Below are 26,873 nucleotides of genomic sequence, written 5' to 3'. Positions count from 1 at the left end.
TGTCACTCCCCTACCCATAATCCCCAGTCATTCTCTTTGCCTCTGTTAAATGGAGGGGGTGAAGTTTTGGTGTCTGACGAAAATTGGATTTCTTTTGCTACAAGTAAGATTTTGGGTATAGCTGTGGTCCACGTTAATCTCTTCAGTAGACTAGTGGTGGCTTTAAAGCAGTTAGGAACTTGTAAAGTGGGCTTTACTGTGTTTTCCTAACATTTTGCTCCCCAAGTTCAGAAAGCCAGAGTAGGCTTACTTTGTTCTTTCTTTTTTACTCAGGTCTCTGTAAGAAGTGGCTTCCTTTCACACTGGGACAGTTAGATGTGCAGTTAAGTGCCTTTAGTCTTCTGGGGCTGGGATGCTGGCACTAAATGGGTTAAGGAGACCCTCTGCATTTTTTATGGGACTTATATCCTGAGTCAGGATTATTATAGGCAGTGGGCAGGCATATTGGTATGTGATGAAACAAGAGACTAGGGTTAATCTCCTTCAGGAAGGTGTTAATCTGTTAAGAGATTATTATCAAGAGTTATTGGGAACACTTTATTCTCAGGAGGCTGTGTAGTGATTGTGTGCACTTTTTCACCTTCGACTTGGTTTATCGCTTGGGTTGCGATCTATTGCCGGCTTTTATGCTAGGGTGGTTTGAAGCGCGCGTTTTTGAGTTTGTGACGCAGCTTCATTTGCTGGTCACGTGACTTCTCTTTCAGCTCCGGGAAGGATATCGGAGCGATCTCAGAGGTGGCTGTTGTGGAGTCCAGAACCGTCTAAACTCGAGGGGGCAGGGAGGCGCCTCAGTATGCAGGCTGAGGTGTAGAGGTTGCTTAGTTAAGCTATCTACTCCGTATTGTTATTACTTGCAGGGAATTAATTCTACTAGCTGTGAGGATAATATACTTGTTAGAAGTAGTACATTTTACTACGCTTATTTTGGTTTAAAGGGACAGTACCTCAAAGAGGGTCATTTACTTGTTTGCATTTTTTGAATTTATTTTCTGTATCATGGAGCAGAATTCTGCTATTATAGACAGATGCCTGCTTTGTTTAGATAATCAAATCGTTTTGACCTTACAATTTTGTTTTTCATGTATTGATAGGACTATCAAAAATAAAGATAAACTTTTTGTCTCTCAGGATGATGCTGTTCAGGCAATGCCACAGTTGTCTCCTCTAATGTCCCAAGCCTTAGTGGCGTCACATACAGTGCCCTGCGGTTCCTCTCAGTCTCCTGGAGGAGCTTATTTGCCTGTAGAAATTGCTGCAGAGTTATCTTCTGCGGTATCTGCTGCTTTAACTGCTATTCCCATGTTAAAGGGGGAAGCGCAAGAGGAAATTTAGAGATTCAGATAGTAAGGTTTCTGCTACTCAAATTGCCCTTTCTCATAAGTCTGAGGGTGAAATCTCAGATTAAGACAGTATAATTCCTTCATCTGATGCTGAAGTTGTATCCTTCAGATTTAAGCTTGAACACCTTTGTGTATTGTTAAAGCAGGTTTTAGCTACTTTGGACGACTCCGACTCACCCGTCGTTGTCAAACCTAAGAAATCAAGTAAACTTAATAAACACTTTGATGTTCCTTGCTCGGTGGAAGTTTTTCCTGTTCCAGACCGTGCAACGGAGATTATTGCACAGGAATGGGAGAAGCTAGGGATACCGTTTTCCCCGTCTCCTGTTTTTAAAAAGATGTTTCCTGTCGCTGCCTCCATTAAAGATTTATGGGGTACGGTGCCTAAAGTAGAAGGGGCCATTTCTACTCTGGCTAAGAGGACTACTATTCATATAGAGAATAGTTGCTCTTTTAATGATCAAATAGACAAAAAGCTGGAGGCTTATTTGAAGATTATGTATGTTCATCAGGGTCTCCAATGGCAACCTGCAGTTTTTATTGCCACTGTGTCTAGTGCGGCATCTTCTATAGAGTTCTGTTCTATCAAGCTTGGGTACGAGATGTCCTAAATCCTTGGGCTGTGGACATAGTGTGTCAGGGTTACAAAATAGAATTCAAAACATTTCCTCCAGGAGGCAGGTTTCTTCTCTCAAGATTATCTGCAGCCCAGATAAAGAGAGTCATTCTTGAATTGCATTTGGGACCTTTCCTCCCTTGGGGTGATTGTTCCAGTTCCCGTAAGGGAACAGGGTCTGGGATTCTACTCAAATCTGTTTATGGTTCCCAAAAAAGAGGGAACTTGTCGTCCTATTCTAGACTTAAAGTGTCTCAGGGTGCCATCCTTCAAAATTGAAACTATTCGGTCCATCCTTCCCTTGGTACAAGAGGGTCAGTTCATGACGACCATAGACCTGAAGGATGCATATCTTCATGTTCCCATCCACAGGGATCATTACAAGTACCAGAGATTTGGTTTTCTAGACAAACACTTTCAGTTTGTGGCTCTTCCGTTTGGCCTTGTCACGGATCCCAGAATTTTCTCAAAGGTTCTGGGGGCTCTCTTGGCAGTGGTCAGGGCTCTGGGAATTACAATGGTGCCCTACCTGGATGACATATTGGTTCAGACGCCATCTTTTCAACAAGCAAGCTCTCATCCAGAGATTTTGTTCTCTTTTCTATGTTCCCACGGATGGAGAGTAAATCTGGAAAAGAGTTCCCTTGTTCCAGCTACAAGGGTGGTTTTCTTAGGGACCATAATAGATGCCCTATCTATCTATGAAAAATATTCTGACAGAGGTCAGAAAATCCAAACTTCTCTCCTCGTGCCTCTACCTGCAGTCTACTGCTCGGCCATCAGTGGCTCAGTGTATGGAGGTAATTGGTCTGATGGTTGCTTCCATGGACATCATTCCCTTTGCTCGATATGCATGCTCAGGCAATGGAACAGGGACAATTTCCGATCTGTCTTAGATGATAGATCTAGACCAGTCACCAAGAGGCTCTATTCCGTGGTGATTTTCCCAGGAGCATCCGTCTCGGGGCACATGCTTCCGGAGAGCTTCCTGGGTGATTGTAACCAAGGACGCCAGCCTGCTGGGCTGGGGAGCAGTCTGGGACTCGTTAAAGGCTCAAGGACTATGGACTCAGGAGGAGTCTGATCTTCCCATAAATATCTTGGAGTTGAGAGCGATTTACAATGCTCTGATAGCATGGCCTCAGTTGTCCTTAGTCTGGTTTATCAGGTTTCAGTCGGATAATATTACCTCAGTGGCTTACATCAGCCACCAGGGAGAAACTCGGAGTTCCTTAGCCATGAAGGAGGTGGCTCGGATTGTTCAGTTGGCGGAATATCACAATTGCTGTCTTTCTGCCATCCACATTCCAGGTGTGGACAACTGGGAAGTGGACTTCCTGAGCAGATAGACTTTTCATCCCGGGGAGTGGGCACTCCATCCGGAGGTGCTCTCCAGGTCAACCCTCAAATGGGGGATGCCGGAGTTGGATCTGATGGCGTCTCGACAGAACGCCAAGCTCCCAAAGTACGGTTCAAGGTCGAGAGATTCGCAGGTCGTCCTGATAGATGATCTGGTGGTTCCTTGGCATTTCAGTCTGGCATACTTGTTTCCTCTGTTTGCTCTTCTTCCACGAGTCATTGCTCATATCAAACAGGAGAGAGCGTCCATAATCTTAATAGCTCCTGTGTGGCCTTGCAGAATCTGGTATGCACACCTAGTGAAGATGTCATCTCTTCCACCTTGGAAGCTGCCTCTGAGGAAGGACCTTCTAATATAGGGTCCATTCTTTTATGGAAATCTCATTTCTCTTAAGCTGACTGCTTGGAGATTGAACGTTTTGTCTAAGCGTGGTTTTTCTGAGTCGGTCATTGAGACCATGATTCAGGCTCGCAAGCCTGTTACTAGAAAGATTTACCATAAGGTATGGCGTCAATACCTTTATTGGTGCGAATCTGAGGGCTACTCTTGGAGTAGGGTCAGGATTTCTAAGATTTTGTCTTTTCTCTAGGAGAGTCTGGAGAAAAGATTGTCAGCCAGTTCTCTGAAGGGTCAGATTTCTGCATTATCTATTTTGTTGCATAAGCATCTGGCAGGTGTGCCAGATGTCCAATCCTTTTGTCAGGCCTTGGTCAGAATCAGGCCTGTGTTTAAGTCTGTTGCTCCTCCTTGGAGCCTTAATTTAGTTCTTAAAGTTTTACAACAGGCTCCGTTTGAGCCATTACATTCCATAGATGTTAAGTTGTTATCGTGGAAGGTTTTGTTTCTTGTTGTTATTTCTTCTGCTCAGTGAGTGTCGGAACTCTCTGCTTTGCAGTGTGATTCGCCTTATCTTATGTTTCATGCTGATAAGGTTGTCCTTCGTACTAAGCTGGGTTTTCTTCCTAAGGTGGTTTCTGATAGAAATATTAATCAGGAAATTGTTGTTCATTCTCTATGTCCTAATCTTTCTTCTCATAAGGAATGTTTGCTACACAACCTGGATGTTGTGCGTGCTCTAAAATTCTAGCTACAGGCGACTAAGGAATTTTGTCAGTCCTCTGCCTTGTTCATGTGTTTCTCTGGAAAGCGTAAGGGTCAGAAAGCTACTGCTACTTCTCTTTCTCTCTGGTTGAGAAGTATAATTTGTTTTGCTTATGAGACTGCTGATCAGCAGCCTCCTGAGAGAATTGTGGCTCATTCCACTAGGGCTGTTTCCTCTTCTTGGGCTTTTAAAAATGAAGCTTCTGTGGAATAGATTTGCAAGGCTGCAACTTGGTCCTCTCTGCATACTTTTTCCAAAGTTGATACTTTTGCCTCGGCTGAGGCTTCTTTTGGGAGAAAGGTTCTTCAAGTGAATGGTGCCTTCTGTTTAGGTCTGCCTGTCTTGTTTTTCCCTCCCTAGTCATCTGTGTCCTCTAGCTTGGGTATTGAAACCCAACAGTAATTGATGATGGAATCATCAATTGCTAGTGGGAATATCACTCCTGGCCAGCAGGAGGAGGAAAAGAGCACCACAGCAAAGCTGCTATATATGTCACTTCCCTTACCCATAACCACCAGTCATTCTCTTTGCCTGCGGTGCAAGGAGTGTCTGATCTACAATCAAGATTTTTTTTTTTAAAGAGTAGGCTTGCTCTGATCTAGCCTTAGCCCATGTCAGTCTCTTCAGTAGGGCATTGGTGGCTTTTAAGCAATTGGGAACTTGTGGGGTACCATCCTCACTGCGTTTTTCCAAAACATTTTGCTGCCCTATTTAGATAGCCTGAGTAAGTTTACTCAGTCTTTCTGTATTTCCACAGGTCCATGTGAGGGATGGCATCCTGCTGCCGGACAGATAAATATTGAGGTAATTGCCAGTTTTATTTTTCTATGTAGCAGGGAAAAATTTGGCACTTATTCAGCTGAAACGCTGCAGGGGGACATTTTTTATTATTCCTGTCAGTGTGCAGGTTTTTATGGCAGTTTTTGCAGGCACTGTTAGTGTGAGGAGTTATTTATTTTATTGATGGCTTAATGAGGATCTGTTTTTAGTAACAGATTATGTACTATTTTTGGGAGGTTTTATTATTTGTTTTTAAGCCTTTTTTTCAAGAAAGTTGGTTAAAAAAATGGCTTTTTTGTCAGCTGTAGGACCGCCCCTTTTAAGGAGGTTCTGATTCTTTGATGTCAGGGTTTTTTTGGCGTTTTTTTCACTTCCTGTAAGAGTGAGGTGCGCATATTTCAGATGGCTCTGCTGTTTAGAAGGCTTCTTTGCTGTTTTTGCTTCTCTGGAAATCTGGTTTGTAAACGGGATCGTTTTTTTCCTCAGTTTGTTGCGGGTTGCAGGACAGGTAGGGCACCTCAGTAATTCTGCTGAGGTGTAGAGTGTTGCCTCAGGTATGTTTTCTTGATTTGGTAAATTTAAAGGGAACATTTATTTAAGAATGTTTTTTTTGGTTCTGTATTATATCCTTTGTTAAAAGATAAAAAAATAAAATAAAAAAAGTTTAAAATTTTTTTTTTTTTTTTAATTTGCTTCTTTTTGTATTATGGATCAGGAGGCTGTGCAGGATGTTACCTGTAGCTTATGTTTTGATGCCCAGGTGGAACCCCCAGTACCTTTTTGTTCTTCATGTATTGAAAGAACTTTAGCTTATAGAAATAGACTTTTTGACCCTGAGCCATCATTAGCTAAGGCAGATGCTGTTCAGGAGCCTCATGTTTCAGATGTGCCGCAGCTTTCTCCTCAAGCGTCCCAATCCTATTCATCTGCACATGCAGTGCCCTGCATTTCCTCTCATGCTCCGTCTGGAGTTATTTTGTAAGATATTACTGCCCAGGTATCTTCTGCGGTATCTTAAACGCTGTCTGCTTTTTCCCATGCTGCAGGGAAAGCGCAAAAGGACATTTAAAGAAACCGTAAGTAAGGTTTCTGATCCTAAAGTGGCTAATCAAAGTATTTCATCTCAGAAGTTTGAGGATGAAGATTCTTCGGGTGTATCTGAGGGTAAAATTTCGGATTCAGGCAGTATAATTCCTTCTACTAATGCTGAAGTTATGTTGAAGGCATGCTCAACTAAGAATTGGTTTAAACATTTATTTTTTCTGTACCTCTGATTTCGCAAATGCTATTGTACAGAATGGTTTGAACTTTGTCTCCAAGGATGTTGCTGTTAAGGCACTGCCACAGCTTTCTCCTTTAATGTTCCAAGCCTATATGGTGTTACATGCAGTGCCCTGTGTTTTCTCTCAATCTCCTGGAGGAGGGTATTTGCTTACAGAAGTTGCAAGCTCAGGTATCTTCTGCGGTATCTGTGGCTTGGTCTGTTTTCCTTTACTTCAGGGAAAAGGCAAGAGGACATTTTAAGTCTCAGATATGAGGGTTTCTGTTCCACATGCTGCTATGCAGGTGTGTCTTCTTCCAAATTAGTGAGGAGGATTTGCCAGTAGTTTCTGAGGCTGAAATCTCAGATCTGGACAGTATAATTCCTTCATCTGTTACTGAAGTGGTATCCTTCAGTTGTTTGCTTCAAAGTCTCTTATATTGTCAGAAGGTCTTGGCTGACTGGATGACACCGATCCCTATCGTCGTCTTTCCTTCGGAGTTTTGTGAACTATATCAGTTCTATATTTTTCTTTCCTCTGTGGAAGGGTTCTAGACGTGCTGTGAGATGTTCACATGATTGTTATAGAGAATCTGGGGATATTTCTCCCTGTCTCACGTCCTTTTTAGGATTTCCTGTCGCTATCTCTCTTGAAATGCACGGTGTCTTTAGTAGATGGGAACTTTCTGATAAAGTTCACAAAACTTTTAATCAATGTCTTGTCTTATTAGACTTGCTGTACTAGCCGCCAGGCATTGTGGCTGAAATCTATAGTCAGCTGAGAAGCCTACCTGTGGATTAGTGGTACAGCCTAGGCTTTATAGTTCTGCAGTTGCAGATTCAATTATTTCTGTTTTCTCCAAATACACGATTCTAGTGTCTCCTTTTAAGGATGAGACTTTGTTTGGGTCATGCCTTTTCAAGTCCAATCTAAGTTTTCCTCCCAGGGGCAGATTTCTCTTTCTAGAGTATCTGCAATCCAAGTAGGATGAGAGGCATTCCTTGAATTGGATTCAGGGTCTTCATCCCTGGGAGTGACAGTTCCAGTCCCTGTTTGGGAACGGGATATATGTATTTACCTCATATATTTCAGATTCTGTCCTTCAAAGTAGTATTCTTTCTCCTTTGGTTCTAGTGGGCCTGTTCATAACGAACTTAGACCTGAGAGATTTATTGTTTCCTTAGTTTGGGCCATCCCAGTCAGACCTTTAGGTCTTGGGATATTGTAAGTGTGTTTTTCTGGACAATATATAGTTCAGGTATCATCCTGACTTCGAACTAACTCTCTTTTAAGAGATCTTGTCCAATCTTCTTTTCCGGGGATGGGAAATTAATCTGGAGAATAGTTCCCTTGTTCTATCCACAAGGGTAATTTATTTGGGACTACCTCCACAATACCCTGAATGTACCCAATTTAGTTTGATCTCGGAAGTTATGCAGGGTCAGGTCTGGTCATTACCTGGATGGGAGACCGCCTGGGAACACCAGGTGCGGTATGCTTGGACCTTATTTAATTCTAGGAGATGTCTTTCAGAGGTCAGAAAAGCAAGGATTTATTTATTTTCCCCACTCTGCAGTCTTCTGTCCGGCCAACAGTAAGCTCTAGTGGCCGGTAGATAGCTTAGCCATCTTGCAACCAGGAGGTTGAGAGTTTGGATTTAGCTGCAGTTGATATTTCTTCTCTTTTCTGTGACCCTGTGTATGGAGGGAATTGGTCTGATGGTATTCCATGGACATAATTTCTTTTGCTATTTTCCATAAGATGGAGGACTTTTGTATCTGTCTAAAGGATAGATTTAGATCAGATGACGAGATTTTCTTCTGTAGTATTTTTTCAGGAGTATCTATCTCCGGGCACGTGCTTCTGGAGATATTCCTGGGTGATGTGACCACGGATGCTAACCTGCTGGGCTGTTAAGCTGTCTGAGTCTTGTTTAAGGATTATGGACTCGGAAGTGTCTGCTCTCCTCTTTAAACATCTTGGAGTTGAGAGCAATTCACAATGCTCTGATGACTTGACCTCTGTCGTCCCTAGCTTGGTTCCAGTCGGACAGTATCACCTCAAGAGTTTATATCAACCATTAGGGAGGAACTAGGGGTTCCTTAGCCATGTAGGAGGTGACTTTGATTGTTTAGTGGGAGGAAGCTCACATTTTCTGTCGGTCATCCACTTTCCAGGGGTGGACAATTTGGGAGTCAGACTTCTAAACAGACTTATAATTCATCCCGGGGAGTGAGCATTTCCATCCGGAAGTGTTCTCTAGGTAGACCCACACATGGGGGGTTTCAGGAGTTGGCTTCTGTGGGAGTTTCGACAGAACTACAAGTTTCGAAGGTACGGTTTATGGTCATGTGATCCGCAGACCGTCCTGATAGATGTTTTTCTTGGTTTTCAGTCTTGCATACCTTTTTCCCCTGTTTGTTCTCTTTCCACAAGTCATTACTCGTATTTTCAGGTGAGAGCGGTGGTGATTTTATTAGCCCCTGTGTGGCCTCGCAGGATCTGGTATGCAGACCTAGTGGAAATGTTGTCTCTCCACCTTGGAGACTACCTCTGAGGAAGGACTTCTGATTCTTGGTCTTTTCCTTCATCTAAATCTCTGAAGCTGACTGCTTGAAGATTGGACGCTTAGTTTTGTCTAAGCAGGGGTTTTTCTGAATTTTTTATCCTTTCTCCAGGGTGGTCTGGAGAAGGGTTTGTCAGTCAGTACCCTGAAGAGTCAGTTTTCTGCATTTTCTTTTTTGCTACATAAGCATCTGGTGGACGTGCCAGATGTGCAATCTTTTTGTCAGGCACTGGTCTACATCAGGCCTGTGTTTAAGTCGGTTGCTCCCCCTTAGGGTTTTACCTTTCTTCTTAAAGTTTTGCAGTAGGCTCTGTTTGAGCCTTTACTTTCCATAGATATTAAGTTGTTATTTTGGAAGGTTTTGTTTCTCATTGCTATCTTTTGTGCTTAGAGAGTCTCAGAGGTCTCAGTTTTGCAGTGTGATCCGCCTTATCTTTCATGCAGTTAAGGCGGTTATTCGTACTAGTTAGGTTTTCTTCCTAAGTGGTTTTGGATAGATATATTAATCATAAAATTGTTGTTCCTTCTCTGTGTCCTTATCTAACTTTGATGTTGTGCGTGCTTTTATTTTCTATCTACAGGTGACTAAGGATTGTCGCCAGTTTGCGGTTTGTTTCTCTGGGAAACATAAAGGTCAGAAAGCTTCAGCTACTTCTCTTTCTCTTTGGTTGAGTAGTATAATGCGTTTGGTTTATGAGACTGCTGGACAGCAGCCTCCTGAGAGAATTTCAGCCCATTTCACTAGGGCTGCCCCTTCTTCTTGGGCTTTCAAGAAGGAAGTTTCGGTAGAACAGATTTGCAAGGCTGCAACTTGGTCCTTTCTGCATACTTTTTCCAAATTTTCCAAATTTTATATTTTTGTCTTAGCTGAGGCTTCTTTTGGGAGAAAGGTTCTTCGTGCAGTGGTGCCTTCTGTTTAGGTTACCTGTCTTGTCCCTCCCTAATCATCAGCTTGGGTATTGGTTCCCACTAGTAATTGATGATTCCATGGACTCACCATATCTTAGGAAAGAAAACATAATTTATGCATACCTGATAAATGTATTTATTTCCGGATATGGTGAGTCCACAGCTCACCCTTTATTTTAAGACAGTTATTTTTAACTAAAACCTCAGGCGCCTCTACACCTTTGTGTTATCTTCTTTTACCATTTTCCCTTTGGCTGAATGACTGGAGGTTATGGGTAAGGGAAGTGACATATATAGCAGCTTTGCTGGGGTGCTCTTTGCCTCCTCCTGCTGGCCAGGAGTGATATTTCCAATAGTAATTGATGATTCCGTGGACTCACCATATCCGTAAATAAATTTATCAGGTAAGCTAAAATTATGTTTTTTACAGGGTCATGGAAGTTAAAATCAAACTTTCATGATTTAGATAAAGTATACAATTTTGAAAAAGTTTACTTTGATTATCTAATTTTTCTCTATTTTCTTTTGTCTCCCTTTGGTTGAAACATGTCCTATTTCCATGAAGACGTGCTAAGGGAGCCTTTGGTTTTGCATGTGTCTTGCTTAGGGATATGCATAATTTTGTTATTCAGCATTCATTAGTAAATGGACAAAAATGATGATGGTCTGTGTTATTCGACTCCAGATTTACTAGATAATCACAGATATTTCTGCATTTCTTTCTAATGACACACTGAGTCCACAAATCATCATAATTACTATTGGGAATATCACTCCTAAACAGCAGAAGGAGCAAAAGAGCACCACAGCAAAGCTGTTAAATACCACTCCCTTACCCACAAACCTCAGTCATTCTCTTTGCTTGTATCAGTTGCAAGGAGGGGTAACGTTAGGTGTCTGATTCTTCAATCAAGAGTTTGTTATTTGGTTTGCTTTGGTTGTTTGGGGGTTTAGCTGTAGTCCATGTCAGTCTCTTCAGTTTAGCAGTGGTGGCTTTTAAGCACTTTGGGAACTTGTGAGGTATAATCCCCACTTTGCCTCCCAATTAGTTTATGCTGCCCTTCTTTTAAAAGTCTTAGTAGGTTTACTTAGCCTTTTTTTGTTTTCCACAGGTCTATGTGAGGGAGGAAGCCTTTCAAATCTTGTGAGCTGCCCTGCTGCCGGGTAGTCTGTTATGGAGGTAAGTGCAATTTTTTTTTTCTGATATGGAGGCGTCAGAAAAGTTTGGCACTTATGGAGTTAATTTTGGGATGTTAATCCTGCTTAGGTGCAGGTTTCTTTCATGTAATTAGCAAGAGTCCATGAGCTAGTGACGTATGGGATATACATTCCTACCAGGAGGGGCAAAGTTTCCCAAACCTCAAAATGCCTATAAATACACCCCTCACCACACCCACAATTCAGTTTTACAAATTTTGCCTCCCATGGAGGTGGTGAAGTAAGTTTGTGCTAGATTCTACGTTGATATGCGCTTTGCAGCAGGCTGAAGCCCGGTTTTCCTCTCAGAGTGCAGTGAATGTCAGAGGGATGCTGGGCCTATGGCTCTTATCTGCCGTCAATATCTATGTTTCTATTGTTGGGGACTTTAAAAATGCATGGGACAAGCATAAGGCTATCCTACGAACTAGATAAGTTTATACTGTTAGGTAAGGTCGGGCAGACTTGCTGGGCCTATGGCTCTTATCTGCCGTCAATATCTATGTTTCTATGTTTATGTTTCTATGTGAAGAGAGTATTGCCTATTTGAATACCATGGTCTTCCTCTAGGAGATCTATTTCATAGGTTCTCTGTTATCGGTCGTAGAGATTTCTTCTCCTACCTCCCTTTTCAGATCGACAATATACTCTTATATACCATTACCTCTACTGATTCTCGTTTCAGTACTGGTTTGGCTATCTACTATATGTAGATGAGTGTCTTAGGGTAAGTAAGTCTTATTTCTATTTATGACACTCAAAGCTATGGTTGGGCACTTTATATGTAAAGTTCTAAATATATGTGTTTAAACTTATATTTGCCATGATTCAGGATAATCAGTATTCCTTCATTCAGACTGTCAGTTTCATTTTTTTGGGAAAATGCATATAAATTTTATTTTTCTTACATTAAAATTTTCAATTGACTTTTTTTCAAAAATTACGGGCTGTTAGGCTTGCGGGTGCAGGAAATGCTTCTATTTATTGCGTCATTCTTGGCGCAAAAATTTCGTAATTTCCGGCGTCATAGTTGGCGCCGGAAGTTTTCACGCAATTGCGTCATTTTTTTGATGTATGTGTATTGCGGACGTTTTTTTGGCGCCAAAAAATATGGGCGTCATTCTTGACGCCAAAATATGTGGGCGTTATACTTGGCGCCAAAAATGTGGGCGTCATACTTGGCGCCAGTTTTTTTCACATTATTTCAGTCTCACTTTTTAGTTGCTTCTGGTTTTCTAGAGGCTTGTTTCATTTTGCATTTTTTCCCATTCCTCAAACTGCCATTTAAGGAATTTGATAATTTGCTTTATATGTTGTTTTTTCTTTTACATATTGCAAGATGTCACTACCTGATCCTGGATCAGAATCTACTTCTGGAAAAGCGCTGCATGATGTCGGTTCCACCAAAGCTAAGTGCATTTGTTGTAAACTTTTGGTAACTGTTCCTCCGGCTGTAGTTTGTGTTAGTTGTCATGATAAGCTATCCAACGCTGATAATATTTCCATTAGCAATAATCCATTACCTGTTGTTGTTCCTTCAACATCTAATGTTCAGGATGTTCCTGTTAATGTTAAAGAATTTTTTCTAATTCTATTCGGAAGGCTCTGTCTGTTATTCCTCCTTCTAGTAAACGTAAGAGGTCTTTTAAAACTTCACATATTTCAGATAAATTTTTAAATGACCGCCATCATTCTGACTTATCTATTTCTGATGAGGATCTATCTGGTTCAGAAGATTCTACCTCAGATATTGACACTGATAAATCTTCATATTTGTTTAAGATGGAGTTTATTCGTTCTTTACTGAAAGAAGTGTTGATTGCATTAGATATGGAGGAGTCTAGTCCTCTTGATATTAAAACTACTAAGCGTTTAAATTCAGTTTTTAAACCTCATGTAGTTATTCCAGAAGTTTTTCCAGTTCCTGATGCTATTTCAGAAGTAATTTCTAGGGAATGGAATAGTCTGGGTACTTCATTTATTCCTTCTTCAAGGTTTAAGAAATTGTACCCTTTGCCATCTGATAGATTAGAGTTTTGGGAGAAAATCCCCAAAGTTGATGGGGCTATCTCTACTCTTGCTAAACGTACTACTATTCCTACGGCAGATAGTACTTCGTTTAAGGATCCTTTAGATAGGAAGCTTGAATCCTTTCTAAGGAAGGCTTATTTATGTTCAGGTAATCTTCTTAGACCTGCTATTTCTTTGGCTGATGTTGCTGCAGCTTCAACTTTCTGGTTGGAGGCTTTAGCGCAACAAGTGTCAGACAATAATGCTTATAGCATTGTTAAACTCCTTCAACATGCTAATAACTTTATTTGTGATGCCATTTTCGATATCATTAGAATTGATGTCAGGTATATGTCTTTAGCTATTTTAGCCAGAAGAGCTTTATGGCTTAAGTCTTGGAATGCAGATATGACTTCTAAGTCAACTTTGCTTTCTCTTTCTTTCCAAGGTAATAAATTATTTGGTTCTCAGTTAGACTCAATAATTTCAACTGTTACTGGGGGGAAGGGAGCCTTTTTACCTCAGGATAAAAAATCTAAAGGTAAATATAGGGCTGCTAATCGTTTTCGTTCCTTTCGTCAGAATAAGGAACAAAAGCCTGACCCTTCCTCTAAAGGAACAGTTTCCGTTTGGAAACCTTCTCCAGTCTGGAATAAATCCAAGCCTTTTAGAAAGTCAAAACCAGCTCCCAAATCCGCATGAAGGTGCGGCCCTCATTCCAGCACAGCTGGTAGGGGGCAGGTTACGATTTTTCAAAGATGTTTGGATCAATTCGATTCAAAGTCTTTGGATTCAGAACATTGTTTCACAAGGGTACAGAATAGGTTTCAAGGTAAGACCGCCTGTGAGAAGATTCTTTCTTTCACGCATTCCAGTTAACCCAGTAAAGGCTCAGGCGTTTCTGAAATGTGTTTCAGATCTGGAGTCAGCTGGGGTAATTGTGCCAGTTCCGGTTCTGGAACAGGGCCTGGGGTTTTATTCAAATCTGTTCATTGTTCCAAAGAAAGAGAATTCTTTCAGACCAGTTCTGGATCTAAAAATATTGAATCATTATGTAAGGATACCAACATTCAAGATGGTGACTATAAGGACTATTCTGCCTTTTGTTCAGCAAGGGCATTATATGTCCACAATAGACTTACAGGATGCATATCTTCATATTCCAATTCATCCGGACCATTATCAGTTCCTGAGATTCTCTTTTCTAGACAAGCATTACCAGTTTGTTGCTCTTCCTTTTGGCCTAGCAACAGCTCTAAGGATCTTTTCGAAGATTCTCGGTGCCCTTCTTTCTGTAATAAGGGGGCAGGGTATTGCGGTATTTCCTTATTTGGACGATATCTTGGTACTTGCTCAGTCTTTACATTCTGCAGAATCTCACACGAATCAACTTGTGTTGTTTCTTCAAAGACAGGGTTGGAGGATCAATTTACCAAAGAGTTCCTTGATTCCTCAGACAAGGGTAACCTTTTTGGGTTTCCAAATAGATTCAGTTTCCATGACTTTGTCTCTGACAGAGAAAACACGTCTGAAATTGGTTTCAGCTTGTCGAAACCTTCAGTCTCAATCTTTCCCTTCGGTAGCTTTGTGCATGGAAATTTTAGGTCTCATGACTGCTGCATCGGACGCAATCCCTTTTGCTCATTTTCACATGAGATCTCTTCAGCTTTGTATGCTGAACCAATGGTGCAGTGATTATACAAAGATATCACAATTAATATCCTTAAATCCCAATGTTCGATCTTCTCTGACTTGGTGGTTAGATCACCATCGTTTAGTTCAAGGGGCCTCTTTTGTTCGTCCAACCTGGACTGTGATCTCAACAGATGCGAGTCTTTCAGGTTGGGGAACTGTATGGGGATCTCTGACAGCGCAGGGTGTTTGGGAATCTCAGGAGGCGAGATTACCAATCAACATTTTGGAACTCCGTGAGATTTTCAGAGCTCTTCAGTTCTGGCCTCTTCTGAAGAGAGAATTGTTTATTTGTTTTCAGACAGACAATGTCACAACCGTGGCATATGTCAATCATGAAGGGGGACTCACAGTCCTCAGGCTATGAAAGAAGTATCTCTGATACTTGTATGGGCGGAATCCAGCTCCTGTCTAATTTCTGCGGTTCACATCCCAGGTATAGACAATTGGGAAGCGGATTATCTCAGTCGCCAGACGTTACATCCGGGCGAATGGTCTCTTCACCCAGAGGTATTTCTTCAGATTGTTCAAATCTGGGGGCTTCCAGAAATATCTCTGATGGCCTCTCATCTAAACAAGAAATTTCCCAGGTATCTGTCCAGATCCAGGGATCCTCAGGCGGAAGCAGTGGACGCATTGTCACTTCCTTGGAATTATCAACCTGCTTATATCTTTCCGCCTCTAGTTCTTCTTCCAAGAGTGATTTCCAAAATCCTAATGGAGCGTTCGTTTGTACTGCTGGTGGCTCCAGCATGGCCACACAGGTTTTGGTATGCGGATCTCGTTCGGATGGCAAGTTGCCAACCTTGGACACTTCCGTTAAGGCCAGACCTTCTGTCTCAAGGCCCATTTTTACATCAGGATCTCAAATCATTAAATTTGAAGGTATGGAGATTGAACGCTTAATACTTAGTCATAGAGGTTTCTCTGACTCAGTGATTAATACTATGTTACAGGCTCGTAAATCTGTGTCTAGAAAGATCTATTACCGAGTCTGGAAGACTTACATTTCTTGGTGTTCTTCACATAAATTCTCTTGGCATTCTTTTAGAATTCCTAGAATTTTACAATTTCTTCAAGATGGTTTGGAAAAGGGTTTGTCTGCAAGTTCCTTGAAAGGACAAATCTCTGCTCTTTCGGTTCTTTTTCACAGAAAGATTGCTAATCATCCTGATATTCATTGTTTTGTACAGGCTTTGGTTCGTATCAAGCCTGTCATTAAGTCAATCTCTCCTCCTTGGAGTCTCAATTTGGTTCTGAGGGCTTTACAGGCTCCTCCGTTTGAACCTATGCATTCTCTGGATATTAAATTACTTTCCTGGAAAGTTTTGTTCCTTTTGGCCATCTCTTCTGCTAGAAGAGTTTCTGAGTTATCTGCTCTTTCTTGTGAATCTCCTTTTCTGATTTTTCATCAGTATAAGGCGGTGTTGCGGACTTCATTTAATTTTTTACCTAAGGTTGTGAATTCTAACAACATTAGTAGAGAAATTGTTGTCCTTTCATTGTGTCCTAATCGTAAGAATTCTCTGGAGAGATCTTTACATTCTTTGGATGTGGTAAGAGCATTGAAATATTATGTTGAAGCTACTAAAGATTTCAGAAAGACTTCTAGTCTATTTGCTATCTTTTCTGGTTCTAGGAAAGGTCAGAAGGCTTCTGCCATTTATTTGGCGTCTTGGTTAAATTCTTTGATTCATCATGCTTATGTAGAGTCGGGTAAATCCCCGCCTCAAAGGATTACGGCTCATTCTACTAGGTCAGTTTCTACTTCCTGGGCTTTTAGGAATGAAGCCTCTGTTGATCAGATTTGCAAAGCAGCAACTTGGTCTTCTTTGCATACTTTTACTAAATTCTACCATTTTGATGTTTTCTCTTCTTCTGAAGCAGTTTTTGGTAGAAAAGTACTTCAGGCAGCTGTTTCAGTTTGATTCTTCTGCTTATAATTTCATTTTTTTTTTCATTATAAGATTAAAACTTTTTGATTTTGGTTGTGGATTATTTTTTCAGCGGAATTGGCTGTCTTTATTTTATCCCTCCCTCTCTAGTGACTCTTGCATGGAAGTTCCACATCTTGGGTATCTGCTATCCCATACGTCACTAGCTCATGGACTCTTGCTAATTTCATGAAAGAAAACATAATTTATGTAAGAACTTACCTGATAAATTCATTTCTTTCATATTAGCAAGAGTCCATGAGGCCCACCCTTTTTGTGGTGGTTATGATTTTTATGAATAAAGCACAATTATTCCAATTCCTTATTTTTGATGCTTTTGCTCCTTTCTTATCACCCCACTTCTTGGCTATTCGTTAAACTGAATTGTGGGTGTGGTGAGGGGTGTATTTATAGGCATTTTGAGGTTTGGGAAACTTTGCCCTTCCTGGTAGGAATGTATATCCCATATGTCACTAGCTCATGGACTCTTGCTAATATGAAAGAAATGAATTTATCAGGTAAGTTCTTACATAAATTATGTTTTTTTCTATTATTGCAGTCGTTTTTTTTGTGGGGCAATGTGAGAGGATGGCTTTGTCTAAGAGTGCTGTTTAGCTCTCCTTATTTTGGCTCAGTTTTTAGTTTAATTGGGGTACGAACTGCTTGGTTCTAAGCGAGTCACGCACTTTCCTTTCCTCCTGGCGGCTGTTTGTAGGGATTAGTGTAATGCCGGCCGGGAGGTGGTTGTATACGCCCACGATGGGCTGAGTTTACTCAGCGCGAGTTTTGCGCGCTCTTTCCTAATCACTTCTGAGTTGCAGGAAGTGATATGCTGTCGGCTCCTGTTCCGGTGTGTGAGTTAGTCAAAACGGAGAGCGGGTGCTGGCGGTGGGGAGTCCTGATTGTTCTTTGGGCTACCTTTCATTGTCTGGTCTGGAGGAGGTCAGGTAAGCACCTCCGCAAGGCTTTTTGAGGTGTAAAGGTGGAGCAAGGGTTCAGGTTTTTTGTTTTTTTTTGGTTAACGTTATTTTCTTAAAGTAACAGTAACGTGTGTTTTTTTTTTTGCTGCTACATTTTTTTTATTTTTTCTTAGAATCATATTTTTTTGTGTGCTAAAGATGGATCAAGAGGACCTGCAAGCTGTTACTTGCTTTTTATGTTTAGATGCTAATGTGAAGCCACCTATCCCTTTCTGTTCCTCATGTATTGAGAGAACATTACATTACAAGGATAGGCTTTTTGATTCAGAGCCTTCATTATCTAAGGAGAATGATGTTCAGGAGTCTCCTGTTCAAGCTGTTCCGCAGTTTTCTCCCCATTCATTCAAATCTTTATCCTCCTCTCATGCAGTGCCCTGCGGATCGTATCAGGTTGGTTTTTCTTTGCAGGTTATGGCTACTCATATATCCTCTGCAGTATCTGAGGCTTTGTCCGCTTTTTCCTGTGTTGCGGGGGAAGCGCAAAAGGAAATTTAAGGTTTCTGATTCTGTTCCTGTTCGATCTAATATTTCTTTCTTTAGGTCTGAGGAGGAAGAATCTTCTGTGGTGTCTGAGGGTGAGATTTCAGATTCTGACAGTGTAATTCCTTCTTCTGATTCTGAGGTTGTTTCCTTCAGGTTTGAGCTTGAGCACCTCCGTTTGTTACTCAAGGAGGTTTTGGCTACCTTGGATGACTGACGCGATGGTCATAGTTACTCCTAAGAACTCTAGTAAGCTTATTAAGTTTTTTGACGTTCCTTCCGCGGTGGAAGTTTTTCTGTTCCCTGATCGTGTCTCAGAGATTATTGCACTAGAGTGTGAGAAGCCTGGGATTCCTTTTTCACCTTCTCCAATTTTTAGGAAGATGTTTCCTATTGCTGATTCTATTAAGGAATCTTGGCAGACGGTTCCCAAGGTGGAGGGAGCAATTTCCACCCTGGCTAAGAGGACCACTATCCCTATTGAAGATAGTTGCTCTTTTAAGGATCCTATGGATAAGAAGCTGGAAGCTTTGCTCAAAAGGATGTATGTTCATCAGGGGTTTCAATGGCAGCCTGCGGTGTGCATTGCTACCGTTACCAGCGTGGCAGCTTATTGGTTTGATGCGTTGTCTGATTCTATTCAGCAGGATACTCCTCTTGAGGAGATTCAGGATAGACTCAAGGCTTTGAAATTGGCCAATTCCTTTGTTGCAGACGCTTCTTTGCAGGTCATCAAGTTGGGAGCAAAGATTTCTGGCTTTGCTGTTCTGGCACGCAGGGCCTTATGGTTGAAGTCCTGGTCTGCGGATGTGTCTTCTAAATCTAAGCTTTTGTCTATTCCGTAAGACCTTGTTTGGACCTGGTTTGGCTGAGATAATTTCTGACATTACTGGAGGGAAGGGACATTCTCTCCCTCAGGATAAGAGGAATAAACAGAAAAGTTGTCAGAGTAATTTTCGCTCCTTTCGTAACTTCTCTGGTAAGTCTTCCTATTCCTCCTCCAAGCAGGATCAGTCCAAGCCCTCTTGGAAGTCCAATCAGTCTTGGAGCAAGGGGAAGCAATCTAAGAAGCCTGTGGCTGACTCTTTTCGCTCAAGCCTGGGTTTGAGATGTTCCAGATCCCTTGGTGGTAGATATTGTGTCCCAGGGATACAAACTAGAGTTCAGGACTTTTCCTCCCAGGAGCAGGTTTCTTCTCTCTAGGTTATCTGTAGACCAGATAAAAAAGAGGCATTCTTAAGTGTGTTCAGGATCTTTTTAACATGGGAGTGATCGTTCCTGTTCCAGTTCAGGAGCAGGGGCTAGGTTTCTATTCCAATCTATTTATCATTCCCAAGAAGGAGGGAATTTTCAGACCCATTCTAGATCTCAAGTGTGTAAACGAGTTTCTCAGAGTTCCGTCTCTCAATATGTAAACTATTCGGTCAATTCTTCCTCTGGTTCAAGAGGGTCAATTCATAACAACAGTAGCTCTGAAGGATGTGTATCTGCATATTCCCATCCACAGGGATCATCACAGGTTTCTGAGATTTGCTTTTCTAGACAAGCATTTTCAGTTTGTGGCCCTTCCTTTTGGTATTGCAACAGCTCCCATGTTTTTTTTGCTGGGAGCATTGCTGGCGGTGCTCAGGTTGCAGGGGGTTGCGGTGGCGCCTTATCTGGACGACATTCTAGTTCAAGCGCCATCTTTTCAACTAACAAGCTCCCACACAGAGTTGTTGTCTTTTCTACGCTGCCACGGTTGGAAGGTGAATTTAGGAAAAGTTCCTTGATTCCAGCTACAAGAGTGGTATTCTTGGGGACCATTATAGATTCTCTAGAGATGAAGATTTTTTTGACAGGAGCAAGGAAGTCAAAAATGTTCAATTCGTGCCTTGCTCTTCAGTCCTCTCCTCGGCCGTCGGTGGCCCAGTGTATGGAGGTTATTGGTCTGATGGTTTCAGTTTTGGACATTATTCAGTTTGCTCAGTTTCATCTCAGGCCTCTGCAGTTATGCATGCTCAAGCAGTGGAACGGGGATTATACGGATCTGTCTCCAAAGATTGTTCTAGATCAGGCCACAAGAGATTCTCTTCCATGGTGGTTGTCCCAGGATCTTCTTTCTCAGGGAACCTGTTTTCACAGGCCTACCTAGGTGATCGTGACAACAGATGCCAGTCTGCTGGGTTGGGGAGCTGTCTGGGGTACGTTGAGGGCCCAGGGTCTATAGACCCGGGAGGAATCGGTTCTTCCCATAAATATTCTAGAGCTGTGGGCAATCTTCAATGTTCTTATGGCTTGGCCTCAGTTAGCTTCAGGATAAACAAAAAGTGTAGCGGAGCACCAGTCCAATAATATAAAAGTAGCCTTTATTGGTATTCAAGGTAAAAAGAACAACAACAGGGTGCCATTCTCCTAATAGGAGTCAGCTCAGTTAGCTTCAACCCAGTTTATCAGGTTTCAGTCGGACAACATTACGTCAGTGGTTTACATCAATCATCAGGGAGGAACTCAGAGTTCCCTGGCCATGTCAGAGGTAGCCAAGATTATGCAGTAGGCGGAGGCTCACAACTGTTGTCTATCTGCGATCCACATTCCAGGGGTGGACAATTGGGAAGCAAATTTTCTGAGCAGACAGACTTTTCATCCGGAGGAGTAGGAACTTCATCTGGAGATGTTTTCCAGCTTGATTCGCAAGTGGGGACAGCCGGAGCTGGATCTCATGGCATCTCGTCAGAATGCCAAACTTCCGAAGTACGGATCGAGGTCAAGGGATCCTCCGGATGTACTGATAGATGCGCTAGCATCCCTTGGAGGTTCAGTCTGGCATACGTGTTTCCTCCGTTTGCTCTTCTTCCTCGGGTCATTGCTTGGATCAGACAAGAGAGTACATCGGTGATTCTCATTGCACCCGCGTGGCCTTGCAGAATCTGGTATGCAGATCTGGTGGAGATGTCATCCTCCCCACTGCTCCCACTGACTGATTGGAGATTGAATGCTTGATTTTATCCAAGCGTGGTTTTTCTGAGTCGGTTATTGAGACTATGATTCAGGCACGTAAGCCTGTGACTAGAAGAATTTATTATAAGATATGGCGTAAATATCTATATTGGTGAGAATCCAGGGGCTACTCTTGGAGTAGAGTTAGGATTCCAAGGATTTTGTCTTTTCTCCAGGAGAGTCTGGAGAAGGGTTTATCTGCTAGTACACCGAAGGGTCAAATTTCTGCTTTATCTATTTTGTTGCACAAGCGTTTGGAAAATGTTTCAGACTGTCTTTTTGTCAGGCCCTAGTTAGAATCCGCCTATGTTAATTTAGTTCTTAGAGTTCTTCAACAGGCTCCATTTGAGCCTATGCATTTTTTGGATATTAAGTTGTTAACCTGGAAGGTTTTGTTTTTGGTTGCTATCTCTTCGGCTTGAAGAGTTTTGGAGCTTTCAGTGTTGAAGTGTGAATCTCCTTTCCTTATTTTTCATTCTGATAAGGTAGTACTGTGTACTGCCCTAGGTTTCCTTCCCAAGGTTGTTTTGGTTATGAATATTAATCAAGAAATTGTTGTTCCTTCTTTGTGTCCTAATCCTCCTTCTCATAAGGAACGTTTGTTGCACAACCTGGATGTAGTTCGTGCATTGAAATATTGTTTGCAGGCGACTAAGGATTTTCGCCAGTCTTCTTCTTTATTTGTTGTTTTTTTCTGGGAAGTGTAAGGGTCAGAAAGCTATGGCTACTTCTCTTTCTTGTTGGTTGAGGAGTGTTATTCACTTGGCATATGAGACTGCTGGACAGCAGCCTCCTGAGAAAATCACGGCTCATTCCACGAGGGCTGTTTCTTCTAATTGGGCTTTCAAAAATGGTGCTTCTGTAGATCAGATTTGCAAGGCTGCCACACTTTTTCTAAATTTTACAAATTTGATACTTTTGCTTGAGCTGAGGCTTCTTTTGGGAGAAAGGTTCTTCAAGCAGTGGTGCCTTGTGTTTAGGTCTCTGTCTTGTCCCTCCCTTATCATCCGTGTCCTCTAGCTTGGGTAGTGATTCCCAACAGTAATTATGATGATCCGTGGACTCACCGTGTCATTAGAAAGAAAAGGAAATGTATGCTTACCTAATAAATTTGTTTATTTCTTGACACGGTGAGTCCACGGCCCGCCCTATATTTTCAGACAGTTTATTTTTTCATAAACCTCAGGCACCTCTACACTTTATATTACTTCCTTTCTCTTTTCCCTTTGGTCGAATGACTGGGGGTTGTGGGTAAGGGAGTGGTATTTAACAGCTTTGCTGTGGTGCTCTTTGCCTCCTCCTGCTGGTCAGGAGTGATATTCCCAATAGTAATTATGATGATCCGTGGACTCACCGTGTCAAGAAAGAAACAAATTTATCAGGTAAGCATATATTTCCTTTTTTCTCTAATAAATCCAGCACTGAAATGAGCTGAATGCTGCAGACCGAGGCCATTTTTGTCATTAGTTTCACTAATGAATGCCGATTAATGAAATTATGCACATCCCTAGCCTTGATCAATAAATGCTTGCAGCAGATGTGTAGCAATGTTACACAAGCAACCTGTAAAGGCAGCATTATCAGTAGCACAGTGCTGAGTAACAGCAAGGAACACCCACAGCTCCACCTTCTCTTGTTACAGATGCGCACACTCTTTTTTACTAACCAGTGTTTCAAGGTATTTAGTACTTAGTTTACCATAGAGTTTTACCATAGAGTTGTGGAAGCTATTGCACTCTAAAGCATTCTTTATACCTTCATGGAAAGGGGCACATTTTCAACCAAAAAGACCAGCATAAAGAAGTATATTTAATAACACAAGTAAAGTGAAAAGATTTTTTTTTATGGTACTCTGTCCCAGTCTTGAAAATGTAGTTTCATTTTGGCTTCCATATCCCTTTGTTATTCATCTTGCCACAAAGATAACTGATATATATTGCTTTTATAATATTTAAATACATTAATATATACTTCCCTCTCTCTCCTCTACCCCAATGTTTTTCTTTCTAGGGTCAGATAGAGCATGCTCTTTTAAACGACTTTCCAATTTACTACTTTTATCTAATGTGCTTTATTCTCATACTATTCTTTGTTGAAAAAGCAGCAATGCACTACTGGGAGCTAGTTAACGCACTGGGTGAGCCAATAACATGAGGCGTGCATCCACCAATAAGCAGCACCTGAGCCTAACCTAGGTATTCTTTTCAACAATCTTAATCATGAAAGAAACAAATTGGGTTTCATGTCCCTTTAATCATGAAAAGTTGCTAATCTGTAAAGTAAAAACATTACTGTAGCCAATGGTAATAGACAAATGAAGGTATGTACTAATGCAGTTACAGATAGTATAATCGCTGTCACCCATACAGTAGTCAAGTCTGATCTCATACTTACAGATTTTCATGAAGAGTAAAAATACTATGAAGAGCAAAGAAAATTGTTTTTGCATTTCAAAATATTCCAAAATACTAAACCTGTTGTTGTTTGCAGAGAGAAGTCCGTCTGGTAGTGCTTTTGGCAGCCAAGAAAATCTTCGATGGCGAAAAGAAATGACTCACTGGAGGCAGAACACAGACAAGCTGGACAAGTAAGTACTATAGTAATTAGAGACGTTACAGTGATGGTAAATTTGAGCATATTGGAAAACACCAATTGATACGTCTACAAAATAATATGAGGTTCATTCATCGATAAATTAGTATTAATCTAAATATTTATATTTACTTGAATTCCTCTTCGTAAAATGCACGCTCCGTCAGCCTTCCAAAACAGTGCACTTTTTTCCTCTAGCCAATGACATTGCTCGGCAATTTGCATGTTTGCAGATAAAAAAATAAAAAAAACACTGAGCTTTTGCGCATGCGCCAATGTCACCTGCTATTGCTTCCGTGAACCTGTATCAGCCATGCATTTACATTTAAAACAGTTAGGAAATCCCTGCCTTCGTCATACTTACAACGGAGCTTCAATCCAGCACTGTTATAATTACAGCTGTGACTGTTATTTATACAGAATGTAAGTATGGAATTGCAGCACAATGTTTAATTAGGAAAATATGGTACTTTAGTGATACCTTTGTACTCATGCCTACATAGAGAGCAGGTGGGACCGCTGTCTACGTCACACTCAGCATAAACTCCGAACCAGAAGGGGGGCGGAGAAACGACAAGTAAAATTATATAAGATATCAATTTGTATTACTTTGAATGTTTTTTTTATTAAAAAAACAATGTTTGCGACTGATATGTTTAGAAGATATATATTCATATCCTGTATTCAAAATAGTTCAATTTACCATCACTTTAGCCTTATACTATGTCAAAGTAACCATTTTGTTACTTTCTTTTTATTAATAAAATGCTAAGATTTTGTATTCCTTTTCTAAACAGTGACATTATTTTGCTATTTCACGCCATGTGCTGATATAGTTCTCTTTATAAATAGAGTCTTATATTTTGTATAAAAGTTAATATTAATCAAAAATATCTGACGATATAGTTTACTTTAGTTGATGTATCCACCTATTTATGGATATTTCAGCTTTTAAGATGATGTCAAGCATACTTTAAACCAAAATGACTTGTAATGGGGTTAAACACATAGCTAAACTCCGCTCCATAGCTGAACACTGGCAGTGAGCCAATGAGGAGGGACGTATGTATGTAGCCACCAATCACTGACTATGTTCAGCTCTGGAGCATAAGGGGTTATTTAAGCACATAGTTAAATTAAAAAAAATGCTCTTACACATTAGATTTTTGCACTTTTATGTCTAGTTGGGCCTGATGATTAACGACTTGCCTGCATGGAGAAACATCACAGAATTTTTATGAGCATTATATTGTAATATAGGTGTCTCTCCTTCTCCCCCAGAACCTGCATATCGAGATAAACAGCTCTTAAAAATGTGCCTTTTTTTAAAAAAAAATCTTTGAGGGACTTTGCAGTACTGATCAGATTTCTTAGATAATCTCACCAGACCAGAGAACTTTAATGCATTTAATGATACATTTCTTTTAGTGTATCAAAGTCTATTATAGTTATAATTTTTAGATTCCTGTTTGGGTGCAGTGTTTGTTTTTTAACTCCTAACGACTGCGATATATTATTATTATTTATTTATAAAGCGCCAACAGATTCCGCAGCGCTGTTCATAGGTAACAAAGATAAAAGGACAGTACAATATGAGAGACCAGACAAAATTTAACAAACAAATACAGGAGGAATTGGGAGCCCTGTTCCTGTGGGAACTTACAATCTAAATGGGTAGGAGGGTGAGAAACAGGTCATTAAGGGTTTTTCAGGTCATAGTAGCGCGGGTCTCACCACGAGTGGCAGGACCCCGCACTATTATGAGCTCCCTTCTGGCAGTAGTTATCCTATAATAGCAGCGGCAAGACCGCACTATCAAAATGCAATCCCCATTCTAAGTTCTCCACAGAGAAATTTGCCAGCTGGTTGGCATTACAAAGTAGCCATGTGGCAGCAGTGTAATACTTTACAATATAGTAACATTTTCTGTTATTTATATATACTGCTTAAAGCGATGGTTAAGTTCACTAACCTGCACACAAGAATGTAAATGCTCTCTAAATTTAATTGTTATTTATGTTATCGATACTCTTGCCTGTATATTTATTCACATGTTCTTCAGCCCGTCTTCAATACATTTTTTTTTTTTTAAATCACATTTTCTGTAAATATCCATTAGCATCATGTGCCATTAGGCATTAAACTAAAAAGAAAATATGCTACTTTGAGGAAATGTGCATGTGCTGATTTTTTTCTCCAGCTTAGAGACTCTGCACGTTCATGTCTCACGCATGTGTTATCGGCATAGAAAGTATTGGATCTGTAGGGAGAGCTGGCACTTAAAATAATCCCACTGCCTAGTACAAATGGGACTCCTTCTAATAGGCCCCATAGAAAGGGAAATGCGGGATAAATAGGACAGTAGTGGCGCTAGGGCAGGGGAAGGAGTATAGGCTTTAACAGGAATGTAAAAACAAAGCAAATGTTCCTATGTGGGCAAATATAAGCAACTAATAAAAACTAGTAGAAGCAATATAACATATGCAAAATGAGGCGAACGTACCTGATATATGTCAAATAATATATCTAAAGATGAGCTTGAACAAGCAGATTACAGTAGAAACATTTTAATATATCAAAGTAATATAGTCATACATAAATAGTATATTAGGCTAGTAAAAACTTGTAAAAAATAAGCACACTCATGTCAGAAATGCGGTATATACCAAGCTAAAATCACAGAAAAAACATATAAAATACTCTGGACTTCCAGTACCAAATAAATGAAAAAATATATAAGCCCTCATTCACATAGCATGATCGCTAACATTGGAAAAACGGACACCTTTTTCAGAATATACCTTTTTTTTAACGATCGTTCTTATCCTTATATATTTTTTCATTTATTTGGTACTGGACGCAGAGTATTTTATAATTTTTTTCTGTGATTTTAGCTTGGTATATACTGCATTTCTGACATGAGTGTGTTTATTTTTTACAAGTTTTTACTGGCCTAATATACTATTTTTGTATGACTATATTACTTTGTTCAAGCTCATCTTTATTTGACATATATCAGGTACGTTTGCCTCATTTTGCATATGTTATATTGCTTCTACTAGTTTTTATTAGTT

The 26,873-nt window shown here is 40.7% G+C and overlaps 1 protein-coding gene across 14 annotated transcripts in view; it reads left to right on the top strand.

Annotated features, from left to right (window-relative positions):
* DOCK7 (dedicator of cytokinesis 7) overlaps nucleotides 1–26,873 on the top strand; it is a 695,569-nt gene that overhangs the window by 484,785 nt on the left and 183,911 nt on the right. For all 14 annotated transcript variants that reach the window (XM_053693655.1, XM_053693653.1, XM_053693652.1 and 11 more), the window contains one exon: nucleotides 23,698–23,794. In XM_053693655.1, coding sequence (XP_053549630.1) covers nucleotides 23,698–23,794 — 97 coding nt within the window. The remainder of the gene's footprint in view (nucleotides 1–23,697; nucleotides 23,795–26,873) is intronic.

This window comes from Bombina bombina, chromosome 10, assembly GCF_027579735.1.
Source record: "Bombina bombina isolate aBomBom1 chromosome 10, aBomBom1.pri, whole genome shotgun sequence".
NCBI lineage: Eukaryota > Metazoa > Chordata > Amphibia > Anura > Bombinatoridae > Bombina > Bombina bombina.
This window is presented reverse-complemented; position numbering and strand designations above follow the sequence as displayed.